At 42.9% G+C, this 13,015-nt stretch overlaps 1 protein-coding gene across 4 annotated transcripts in view; it reads left to right on the forward strand.

Moving 5' to 3' along the window:
* The window catches only part of kcnab2a (potassium voltage-gated channel subfamily A regulatory beta subunit 2a), an 83,866-nt gene that overhangs the window by 49,282 nt on the left and 21,569 nt on the right, over window positions 1–13,015 (forward strand). The window contains exon 1 of one of the 4 annotated variants that reach the window (XM_068712284.1): window positions 9,867–10,914. The exons of the other annotated variants lie outside the window; for them this stretch is intronic. Coding sequence (XP_068568385.1) covers window positions 10,703–10,914 — 212 coding nt within the window. The 5' untranslated portion in view covers window positions 9,867–10,702. Of the gene's footprint in view, window positions 1–9,866; window positions 10,915–13,015 lie in introns of those variants that run through there. 4 annotated transcript variants of the gene reach the window in all.

Raw genomic sequence — 13,015 nt, forward strand, 5'->3', positions numbered from 1 at the left:
AATACTTTAAAACAATCTATATCGGTCTCTTCAGTTTTTCCTCAACAATACAAATAAAAACTAAACGCAGTTGTGGTTTGAGCATGTCCGTTAACGAGCTGAAGAACATAATTACAACTTTCAGAATGTACTGTATATTACACCCACTGAGTCGGGTTATAATAAGTGACACCCTTTGAGTGGTTCTGTCACTAACAGCTGATCTCCACTAGATGGTGGCAATGCTTCACTTTAACACTTCATACACTTTTCAAATGCCTCCCACTCACTGCTTAATGCGTTTACTGAGCACAGCGAGCGCATCACTCCCACACTGCTGAACATCTAGTTTGGGTATTTATCAGCTTCTATTAAGTTTAGCCAGGTATTGAAACTAGACCGGAATGATGTAAAATAGCATACCTGTCACCAGGTGGCAACATGGAGGAATGTTTCTCATAAGTTTATTGCCTCTGCTTCAAAGTTGCCCTGGGCAATATGTCGATATTATGCCGATATTATGTCAATATCGTGTTATGAGACTAGATGGCCTCTTAGATTTTCAATATCGTAATATGGCATATAGATCAAAAGTGTTTGTCTTTTCCAGCTGATGATTATTTATCAAAACAATCTTATTGTGAGGGCATCAATAGTCCCTATAATATGGTGGCAATGTAGATATTGAGCTATTCTGTCAAAGATGTAGTGATTTAAATGTCTCCACGTCTCCCAGCCCTACTTCAAAGCATCATTCACATTTTATTTTTGTGTCTGTGTCTTTCATACTCTGACACACACACACACACACACACACACACACACACACACACACACACACACACACACACACACACACACACAAACCTTTCGGTGCGGACATAAATCTGCACTGAGCCACTCTAAACTGTAAACAATTTTTTCTTAGTCTCAGCAGCACGGCAGCATGTGTGTCAGACTGTGACGTTTTTTTCTTCAGGCGATCCCCGACTCCAGAGCTAAATTTAGCAACAGACTTGTGTCCACAGCTGCCACTGGATACAGCTGAGCGGGATGCAGCCGAACCTGTTAACCCACTATTTTACCTCAAGCCCACCGCCTCGTAGTCTTGCTATGGTGATGAAAGCCGCCGTGTTGTGTGTTTGTGCTTTATCTTTGTCGCGGGGGCGGTGGACGATGTTTAGGTATTAGATAAAGATTCGGTGACCTCTCCGGTTCCTCTGTGAGCTATCTGTGTCTGGCCGAGTCTGACAGCCTGTCAAAGTGTTCTAGTCAGAAATGTTGTGTGGGCGCAAGAGGTGGGAGTGCCAGGGATTACACAATTCTATTTTGTCTTGGTGTTTGTTATATTTCAATGTAAGTCTCTTTATATATGGCAGCTCAACAGGATGTTTCATGATCACAGCTTAAGGGTTAGTACATTGTGTTTGGATTCCTGAAATGGCGAAGTTGTAACCTCTGACTCATGAGCCTTTTGTATTTGGTTTGTATAACACCAGAGTTTTAACTTTGACGTCTCTGATTTATGTGAAGAAGCACAGCCATAGACGTCACAGTAGCTTTGCCACACAAGTAGTCTCTGTTGTTCAAATGGATGGTAAGAGCACCTTTTTTTTTTTATAGCTGTACTCTCCTTCATCACAGTGCTGAACGTGGACGTGTTGTTTTCAATAAAGCCTGCGATGTCAACATCTATGTTGACATTGCCACGGGCTGTAACGCCTGAACGTGCCATTTCCTGCAATATAGAGCCTTTTATTTAAGACCAATAAAGCTGCTCTTTCGCTATAAAGCACAGTTTCTATTGCACTATATATTACAGTGTGTGTCACAGGATTTTGAGAGACTTGGCTCCGGGGCAGTCGTGCAGGGAGCCCCGCCCCTCTTTGCAGTGAGACGGCGTGCAGCGAGGTCTATGGGATGTAAAATACAAAAAAGTGGGGATGCAAAAAAAAAAAAAAGCAAACACACATTTGCTCCCCTAAGTCTGATAGTGAGGGGGCAGCTGCTCTGCTTGCTCCTTTGCTCTGGCACCTTTGAACATTGCTCTTCCTCACATGTACTTTCATGCCGGTCCGCATTAACCGTGTGTTTTTTTCTCCATGTCTGAAAGAGTGTGTGTGTGTGTGTGTGTGTGTGTGTGTGTGTGTGTGTGTGTGTGTGTGTCACTGGAGGCTGCAGGGAGGCTGCTCTGTACTGTATGAATACCCAGTAGTGACGGGAGGTCACCCCTCTAGACACTCTGGCTCTAGGATAGTGCTGTAGTCGCTTTTGGAAGTTTTGTACTAAATAATAAGAACTATTATAATAATACATTTTATTTATATAGTGCTTTTCAAAATTCTCAAAGACACTTTACAAACATTAAAATCATCGTAAAAAAAAAAAAAAAAAGCTAAACACTAAGAACACAGAACACACATTCGTCACACATTAAAAGCAGTTCTGTGAAAGTGGGTTTTGATTTGAAGATGGAAACATGGGTGCCGTCTCGGATGTGTTTGGGGAGAGAGCTCCGGAGGGAGGGGGCAGCTATGGAGAAGGCTCTGTCGCCCCATGTCCGCTGCTTGGTCCTGAGTGGAAGAGACAGGAGGTTGAAACAGCGTTCAGTGCATATTTCCTAAACTAGGGCCATGTCTATTGCTTTCCTTCTCTCTTGAGCTTCTCAATTGTATTCAACACATTTGAATTTCTTGGGAAACGTCCCATGATTTATTTTTGTACGTCTCTTATGACATTTCCATTGCAAATTACAATAAGGTCTTTAGGCAACAGAAATTGTGATGGATTTAAGTAAAGAGTCGTTTCTTAAAAGGTCAAGTCTGAGGCAAAGAGGGAAATGCACGGGGACATTTCAGATGTCACGGTTGACCGATTCATCAGAAAGGCAGCAAAACCAGGTCCTGAGTTTGTTTGCAGGTGTTGTCCTGTAAAGTATAAAAGTGTGTAGTGTAAAGTATTTTTCTTTTGACAACTGACTTTCTCTTTGATGGAACTTACTTCATATTTCCTTTCATTGCTTTGTTGTGTATTTGATAGGAAACTCTCTCTCTCTTTTTCCCCACATTGCTCATGGCACCTTAGTAACAACATATAGATTTGTTTTTTGCTCTGTGTGTTCTCCTGTGGTCCCCATTTAGTTGTGTCATGGAGAATACACTACATCCACTTCTTCAAAACTACAGTTTTGACCTAGTTTATTATTGTACAAACACACTTACACTTTTCTTCTGTAGTTTTCTGCCTCTCAATGTCCTTCTTGGTTTCTGCTGGTACTGTGTAGCCTTTGTGTATATTGTGAACTATGTTGCCTGATGTTTCTTTTTAAGGCGTCATAGTGTTGGTGCAGACCGAGACCTCAGGCCGGACCACCAGACAAAAGGATTGAGCTGTTCTGACCCCTCAACATGTCAAGGATTTACAAACAGCAGTCTGACCACATTATAGACCTGCTGCCTTGTTTCTATATTTATACTGCTGGAGGCCATTCAGGGTGACCGAATCAGTAGCTGAGAAATAAATAGGAGCCATCTGTTTCGTAAGCATAACTTGTGTGACAGGACCATCAAACGGCATCAGCTAGAAAGTGATGGGTCACACACTGTAATAGATCTGTGTTGGCCGTCACAGCTGTGAACGGTCAAGGGCATCACAACACCAGAAGATTCTATGCTTTATTACGTTAGAGTTATTAAACAGAACAAAAGCAGACAAACCAGTTATTGTGTGAGAGAGTATCTCCAATATGAATGAATACACATTGATATTTAGAATAGCTGACTTCATTCTACTTCTGTCTAATTGGAGATTTTCAGTGTTTTCTATCAATGTGTTTAGATAACACAACCAGCTACATCCTTTCCCTAAAAATGACACCTCTAGATGTTTCTATTGTATAAATGATGCTTCTTCTTCTCTGAAACAATGTCTTGCCAATTTAAGTCAATCATCTTAATTAGCTACTAAAATGAGCAGTTGTTGACAGTTGGTGTTATTTAAATATGGTTAAATGGCAAACACACACAAAAGTGCTATTAATCTACAACTTAACCTTCAGTTAAAGAGAACCTCTAGTAGGTGCTACTTTCTTTAGATTTTGGAAGAAAAAAAAAATGTATGTTATCTTAATTTTTCAAGTCTGAAACCTTTTTTTTTTTTTTTTTGGCTACACCTGGCTCTGAAGAGGGTTGGTTGAGATACTTGAGAAGAAAAGATGAGGTATCTTCTCCTCCACCGACATGATCAGTGCCTCTGACTTCTCGTTGCTAAAATTCTACACCCGTCCATCAGGGCAAGCTAGCTGGCCGGTGAGTGTCGTTGATGTTGCGGTACAAAGATGCGGGCATGACATGACGGTACAAGTGCCCATTTAAAGATGGGTTAGGATATGTTCCTGCAATGAGGCCCCCAGGTCCCTTCACCAGTACTTGAACTCGCATTTCTCAAAACAATCTGGACATAGAGAGCTACATCTTCCCGCTGAAATGCGTGCGATATAAAGCATTTCTGCCCAGCAACGCTCCTCTGTGTGAACCTTCGGTATGACAAATGCACACAGGCAGGCTGGAGGATCTTCCGATGAACAGCACAGATTATTCTGCTTCCTCCATTCTCTCTTCTCAGATTAGTGAGCGCGCTTCCTCGGCCTGTGTAACTCAGCCCTGTTTGGTTCAAGCACATCTGAATTCCCTACATTGCCGTGGGCTCGCTGCTGTTTTGTGACGGTCAACATATTTTCTTAAACTCGCACTGTGTTTTTACTCTATTTTCCCCATATTTTGAATGACATGTAATCTCTATAATCACTGAAGCCAAAAGTCATCGTAATGACTTTATTATAATTCCAGGGGTTCCCTCTCTTCTGTTTTTTTTTTTTCCTGATTGTGTCGGCTCTCTCGCTCCGTTAGGTCTGTCAATGGGGACAGCTGAAAGGACAACTCCTTCTGAGCCCTGCTGTCTGCGGGGAATCTGTCATGTTCACTGGAGAATTAAGAATTGCAGCACACAGCTGCGACCCGCTTCTCTCCGCACTGTTTTCTCAGGAAATCCCAGAAAAACTGAAATAATATATCCTTAACAAAACCTAATTTTCAACATTCTTTGTGACAGCTATTTAAAACCTTCCTCTTTTTTTTCATTCTTTTTTTAAATTAGTTAATAATTTATAGATTAGCAATTAGAAGAAATGTAAATTGACCTACATAATGAAAAGTACAGAAAAACGACACAAAAGATGGAATAATATTCTAATATATTTTTAATTACATTGTCATTGCAGTGATGAAAGGGTCAACCATTAGAAATGTTCGAACCCAGCCTCAGGATGCTTTAAGCTGCTAGAAAAGCATGACCACATCTGTCGATCACCACTGTCAATCTGTCTGACCTCCCATCACTTTCCATTACCTCTCTTAAGCCCTTTCACCCACTCACTTACACACACACACACACACACACACACACACACACACACACTCCTCTGCCTCGCCCCTCCTATCTCAGGGATGCTATCCTTTACACTTTGTTACTCAAACCCTCACTAATGTTGTTCAATTTAACCCTCAGTAAGTGGAACTTTAACCTCCATTAGACAGCTGGCCAACAGTTACACATGATACAACTGTGGTCATCCTCAGCTTGGTGAACGGTTTCCCTGGCCTGGTGCCCGTGGACACGCTTTCTTAAGGTAGCGGTATGAGATGTGCAGAGAAGAAGGCTGAGCTAGAAGGAGATGAAGCAGTTGAGAACAGGTTATTCTGTTTAGCTTGAAGGAGTCTTTGCCTTGAGATGTAGTTCCCCTGTTTAGTTGTAGAGGATCTCTGCAATAATACAGAAAGCCAGTGCTTGCCCAAATAGCAGTAGGACAGTTCAGGCCCGGCGCCCTGCAGCAACTCTGGATGCCAGTTCCTGTGCCAATCCCAGCTCGCTGGAGGTACCCAGACGGCCCCTGAGACCAAATTAGGGAGCGACCACATGAGACACTCGCGAATATCAAATTTGGGAGTCCTTTTCCCCTTTCAGTGGCTAAGGGCGTTCTTTGTGTGTTGTCTAGGCTCACTTGTGTAGAATTGATTCAGAGAACAAGTGACTATTTTTAGAGCTAATGCTGCCGTTGCGGTGAAGGATCTCCGCTCATGACGGTGGCCCCACTGTACCTTCGTGGTCAGAGTAGTTTCTAACTTTCTGTCGATGAAAACACAGTGACTGTCTGTATGTGTGCTGTAAGCCGGGAGAAGTCAGCTGTCCGAGCAAAACCTCCCGTACAGCCGGGACGGACCACCGGGGGCGTCATTATGCTGTGATCGCCAACCCTTCCTCCCGACCAGGGCTGAAAGGATTAACAGAACAAAACCAATCATTTTAAGTGTGCTTTCCTTTCTTGTATTTTTAATAAAGGATGTAGTTTAGTCAATAAGTGAGGATACATTTCCGCAGCTTTTTTATTACAACTACGTAGTGAATTTGAATCTGGATATTGGTTACTTTTGTTTTCCTTCTCCGTCTACACGAAAAGGAAGCTATTGTTGGGTGAATTTGACTCTGCTGTAGTCGTGATCGCATAAACACACACGTTAAGCTGTATCCTCTCCTCTTCCTCCCCCGCACACTGAATGAAGCGCAGGGCCGGGCCCTATCGGCGCTCTGCATTCACACACACACACACACACACACACACACACACACACACAGATTGAGTGTCTGAGAGGGGTTTTAGCAGCTCAGTAGATTTTGGGATAACCACTAAATCAGGCACTTAATCAAGGCAAGGAGACGAAGGCCACGACTCAAGGGAGGACACTGTGATAATATGTGGAGTGGGAGGAGATGGATTTCTTTTCTTTACGCCGAGATTTGCTCATCAGGGCCGTGTAAAAACCAGCTGAGTCCAGCGCTAACAATGGTAACTGATGGGATTTGTTTCTCAGGTATTGTTCAATTGTGTCCCTTTGCATTGATACATAAATTACTTTTTATCGTGAAAGAGCAGTCGTGCATTGGGTTGAGTCCCCCCCCCTGCTGTGCGCACCATGAACACAATGTCGCTAATTAACAATTTAACAGCGGCACTGTAAGGCATTATGTAAAGATCAGAGTTTCTTATATTTAGTTCAGCATCCTTTATGACTGATTTATCTCGTCGCTAACAATGAATACAGGGTTCATTCCAAGTTTGCTTCTGCAGACTCTGATGAATGAACACAAAGCAGCTAATAGTTCAGGCCGGTAATTGCTCAATACTAGCATTGAGAAAAGAATCCTAATTAAAGTGTGCGTGAAAAGACTGGATGAGATCATAAACGTGTAAGCTTTTTGTTCAGATTGACTTTGACTCTGCGATCAGCAGCAGGCCAGGAGGCGATGTGTCCTCTGCAGTGCGGGGCTGATGTGTCACGCAAGTGAAAAGTTCAGTCATGAAATGAACACAGAGGTAGTTTATGAATGTCACGCAGATGAAAGACCTCCCCTTCAGCAACGGCATGACTGCGCTGTGTGCGTTTTGATGAGCGGGCGCATGTGGAACGAGGTCGCAGGTTTCTAACAACGGAGATAGGAAATGTTTCACCAATCACCTCTTGACTTGACAGCAGCAGTGGGTGTAGACCATTAAAATGTCTGTCAGGCATGCTCACAGCAACACCTGCTAAAATTGGCATTTTTTTTTTTGGTTCTTTTTTTAAAGACATCCGTACAAGTGTCAGTCATCTTTAATGGTCGCCTCCTCTCTTTATCTGGTCTTTTGGTCCTTTTTGTTTTTGTTTTCCAGATATAGTTAAAGCGAATAAAACCGCATGCTGTCAATCTGAAGAGAGTTGGCAGACGTGCCTGTTGTGAATTATTAAATCGTAGTAAGTGTGACAGGCACGGTGTATTGGATTGAGCGTATTTGTTGCTCACTCTGTTGGCATATTTTTGTAGCAGTTTATAGCTCCTGGTAATTGCAAGGCGTTGGTGCATCATGTCATTTTTATTTAAGATATTTAACAGTAAAGATTTTTATGCAGTATGGTTTGCATCTGGCGCTGAGTGTCGGTAAGCTGGACAAAATGCCAGAAGGATCAATAAGTGAAAAATGTTTTGTTCCATTGATTCATTTAGGTGATGGATCACTAGTCTGTCGGATGATGCGTGCTTGTATTGATCACTATGCATTGCACTGCACAACAGTCAATGAATGTGTAGATTTTCAAGGTTCAAACAAATGATTCATGACAATAAATCAGTGGTCACATGGTGTCAGTAGCCATGAAAAGGGTATTAAAGCCTTAACAATAAACTGTAGGATGAAGGTTGTGAATGAATATATTATATTTCATCCTAGTGTTCCCATATCTAGCTGGGGCCGGATTTTTGTCAAGCTTATTTTGTGGGTTTTACGTGAATCACAAAAACTGACACTGTATCTGTGCAGCCGGCGCTCCCGTCCCTAGCCCCGCCCACTTCTCAGCACCTTCCCCTATGTCACGACTCCTGTGGGGTTCCTGGAGCACAGCCGAGTGGAATGGCGGCGTCATGTTTCCACAGCGCTGGCACTGAGTGCGTGCGCCGTACCCTGTGGGCGCCATGTCAGACTGCTCCTGTGCTCTTATGTCGAAATTAGTAGAGAGCGAATGGCATCGGCCTCAAACGTGTTCCCCCCCCCCGTCACCCTCACCCAAAGTGCAGGACCGAACGCTGCAAAGGCGACGAGCCCATCTATCTTGCTCACACGCCGCCTCGGCCGCCGCTGCAGAGATTGCTATGCAGTCGCATTCATGCTGGCTCAGGGGCTTCCTTTTCAATCTCTCGCACACTTTGTTATAGGATGGAGCAATTCGCAAAGGCAGTTTGGAGCCTGGCTTCTCTGCTCTCTTCGCACAGTGTGAAATTTAAATCAGATTTTAGTTGAATTAAACCACTTCTCCCCTCAGGGCTCTATTTAAGTCTCGGAGACCAAAGGTCATAGCTCCAAGAATAGAGCTGTCAGTTAGCAACAGCCTGTTTGCTAGATTGCCGTGATGGAGGTTGCTTCCTCGCCTGCCTTACAATACATGTCTGCTCCTGATGGCATCTCGTTTAATTATCTCCTAGCTCCTAGCACACTAGCTGGTCCACTCAGATAAGCTTCACTATTATCTTACTGGGAGCGTGTGTCTAATCTACTGTCTCTTCAATCTGCATCCACTGTTGCGTTTACTCCAATTACTGTGGTGTTTACTTTCAACCTCCAACCTATATCATTTTGCTATCCCTCACCTCCTCTAAGAATGCTCTCATTGTTCAATAGGTGAGCATCAAATAACCATTAATAACAGATGTTATAAGGGAATGTATTCGGGCCTTTTATCCTGCAACATTCATTATTATCCAAGTTGAAGAATGTACTAGATTTAAACGTTTTTAGACGAACAGTATGAACGAACACGGCGTGCCAGTTCAGTCTCAGACGGTCCAGCCGTTAACATGTATTAACACAGATAAAGTTGCATAATGAATATTTCATGGGCAGTTGAACACACCCACGTGAGAGCCCCCTTTTCCGGAGCCATGGGCTATTGCAAAGTCCTGACCAGTGAGTGTTCAGCTTCCCCCTTTTTCTTCTGACAGAATGAACTATATTGGCACTGCAGGGCATCGGGCGGACAAAGAAGAGGGGAAAAAAATAATAAAATGCACTACCTTTTTCTTAAGAATGCTGCTGTAAACACAGCAGATTTCAATGCCTTGCTCTCTCACGCTGCTGTGGCTCTCTGAATATTCCTCCTCATAGCTTCTCTTCATATCCCTCCCACCACATTCCCTCCCTCCCTCCCTCCCTCCCTCCCTCCCTCTCTCTCTCTCTCTCCTCCCATCTCTTGCCCGTGTGCACCGTGCAGCTTTACGCTGAGCACAAGGCATACAGATGTAAGTTTAAGCAGGGCAACGGCCAGTGCTGGCAAGTGAATATGAGGTTGCCCTTTTTGCTAACATGCAGTAGTATTCAGTAGGGTATCCAGCAGCCGGCACAACTGTCAAGGCGGACTCGGAAGGCGAGATGAAAACCTCCTGGAACTGTGTGTTCGTGTTTTATTCTCTCCATCCCTTTGTGTGGATCTATGCGTTTCTACTAAAGCTTGGCAGCAAGAGGTGTTATCTCTAGCACTGAGCTCAGCTTTAAAAGGAAATTGCAAGACTCTAAATCTGCCTGTCAGCCTCTGATGAGCCTCTGATTAAAAGATAAAGCGAGAGGAGGACAACCGGAGGAATCAAGGAAAAACTTGCAGAGGGAAATTTACACAAGCTTTTAGTTTTTTGGGACTCTTGTTTTTTTTTTTTAAAGATTTAAATCGTTGTCCTTGACCGGCGTTTTATGTATCTGAAGTCTGCAGTGATTGCATATTTGATTCTCACACCAGCTGAGACGGAGATGCCGTATCGTTGTGCTTGGATTTGGACTTCCTTTGAGAGGATTTTGTTTTCACCTGATCAGCAGTCCTTCACTGTTTGAATCCATTCTGATCTGCCCTCCCACCCTCCTGCCCCTCTTTTCTTCTACTGAACATTGTGAGCTTAGTCACTTTAGCGACTGGGCAGTGATTTCTAACGGAGGCACGGAGCGTGAGGCTGGATTCGGAGGAGTTGGCACTGATCTTTCTCACGCTCTTCAGGGTCCTCAAACACCTCTGGGAGTTTGCCCTACCTGACTTTAACAAGCAGAGAGTTTAATTAGACTCTCTTCCATTGGGACGGCCGGCCAAAAGCCAGGATGCAGGTGTCACTAGTGTGCACGGACCACCGTGGGGGGGTGAGCCGCACCACGGAAGACCGGCTAAACCGACAGAACGCCAACAGCCCCAACACAGGCACCCGCAGCAAGTTCAGAGCGGTGGCGATGGTGGCTCGCAGTCTTGGACAACTCTCTGTTCAGAGTGTGCCTTCCTCCAGCGAGCAAAGCATGAGGACTGGCATGAAGTATAGGTAGGGCATGTCTGAACTCTTCACACGTTGATATACATTTGGCCATAAAACCTTGAGACTTATTTAAGATGTTTCAATTGAACTTAAGCTGCAGGGTTTTGCTCCCCCTGCTAAAGTAGATTTTGAATCGTCAAATTCTTCTTTGCTCAGGCTACAATTCATCACGGTGAGGACTGCCCATTGGTCCAATATGCTATTGTAAACCAGTTTTTCTTCCTTTCTCCTTCCTGTCAGAACTGCCAAAATAAATATTGATGACCGTCATTGTGACAGTAACTAATAGATGAACCTGCCCGCTTGCTCCTCAAAAACAGCACCATCTCAGATGGAAAGATTTGCTGTTCATATTTTTGATCTGATCTTTGTTCTTAAGCGATAAAACTCATTGGCATGTATTTCATTTAGATTTAGCTTGTGGCCATTGATGTCTACTCTGCTCTGGGCAGGAGTGACAAACAAGCACCGCAAACAAAGTACAGGAAGCTGCATTTGTTCAGCTTTAAAGGGGAAACTGAATAGTATTTTCCCAGATTAGTCTCTTAAGTGCAAGGATACTATTATCATGAAAGCCTTTTTGTTTGTTTACCTTACACTGATAATCCCTTAGTATTAAATGTATTGTAGTGTGGGTTTGTATTGAGTATCATCACTGCAGATCCTTGTGTTGAACTTATAGCAGAAGTATTAATCACTAATCATTAATCACTTATTTTTTTCAATTATGGACTCAAAAGCTACGTTGAGTCGGTTGTTACTGTTGAAGTAACCCTTGCTGTCATATTAAAGAGTGTCCCTGACTTGCTGTGAAAACAGACACTTTGCCTCATGATAGCGTTTGCCCACAACATTGTGTGTTGAGATGATGCTGCAGTGAATATTTATCGCACCCCTTTAATCAGTTGATTACTAATTACTGCTCTATTGTAGAGTTTATACTACTGTAGCATTCACTCTGACAAAAAGGTTTAATATTTGATTTAATGAAAATGATTGAGCCTCTTTGTGTGTAGAAACCCAAAGGGACATAAAGACCAATGACTGCTTCTACCTTACCCCATACAATTAACATTTAGGCAAAGTTATACTCATAGAAAAACATTTATGACAAAATGCAAATGCTTTCTAATTGTGTGGTGGAATTACTCCAATTGGTGCACAATGAAAAGGAGCAGATTATGAAGTGGAACATCTTTAAGTTCACATTGAAGTACTGAGAGTAAAAGAGTGAATGACAATTGAACAGCGGAGGACACGCAATCTGCAGTCAGCATTACCTTTCAGCGCGTTAAGGTACAGTACGTTATGGTCTGCAGCCAGCTCTCTATTTATGCAAGATATCCATCTGTAGTTATTTTACAAAACTCACGTTGCATAACATTAGGCTTACCTTATGACATTAGACTTACCTAATGACGCCAAGACAAACTGAACCGATAAACGACTGATTCTACTAAAGGTGAGAGATTTAGGGTAAAGACGTACTTTGAATGTAAATAAGGAGCCAGAGTGCATAAAAAAAGCATCAAAATAGAGATTGTTTACCACAAACAATGGACCACACACAGCAAATTCCAATTCAACCCCTGAATATATAATATTTTATATACATGTTTTCTCATTTTGAACCATTCTATTGCATAAATGTTCTACAGGAGCATTGTTGCACTCTGCTCTTTATAAGATTGTCATTCAAGTGGTAGATTACTTGATTTCTGATAGAGCAATTCATATTGAAATCAACTGATTATCTTTTCAAATTGTGTTTTTCAAGTCCCAAAACTTGAAAATAAATCAAAAAGAAAGGTGATGTTATGCCTTTTAAAGCAGGAATCCGCTTTGTGGGGGGTGAAACATGAGTGCTCCGTTGACTGCGAAATTAAGATTGGGCGTTGATTTGAGGAAACGCATTAGCCATCCTCAGTAGTGTTGTCAGACGTGACATAACAGTCCTTTGCATCTGATTCGCTGGCGGCAGCCTCGCCATGTTGGCTCACTGTCATTATTGAGGCTAATGATATTGAATGAGTTAAATCATTCTCAGCGTGCGGCGCCAGCGGCTGTTTGTGTTCTTCGCTTCCGCAGTGAAGTCCGAAGTACATAA

The sequence above is a fragment of the Cebidichthys violaceus genome, unplaced genomic scaffold (genome assembly GCF_023349555.1).
Source record: "Cebidichthys violaceus isolate CVI_PGR_0920_01 unplaced genomic scaffold, fCebVio1.0.p SCAF_17, whole genome shotgun sequence".
NCBI classification, from domain to species: Eukaryota; Metazoa; Chordata; class Actinopteri; order Perciformes; family Stichaeidae; genus Cebidichthys; species Cebidichthys violaceus.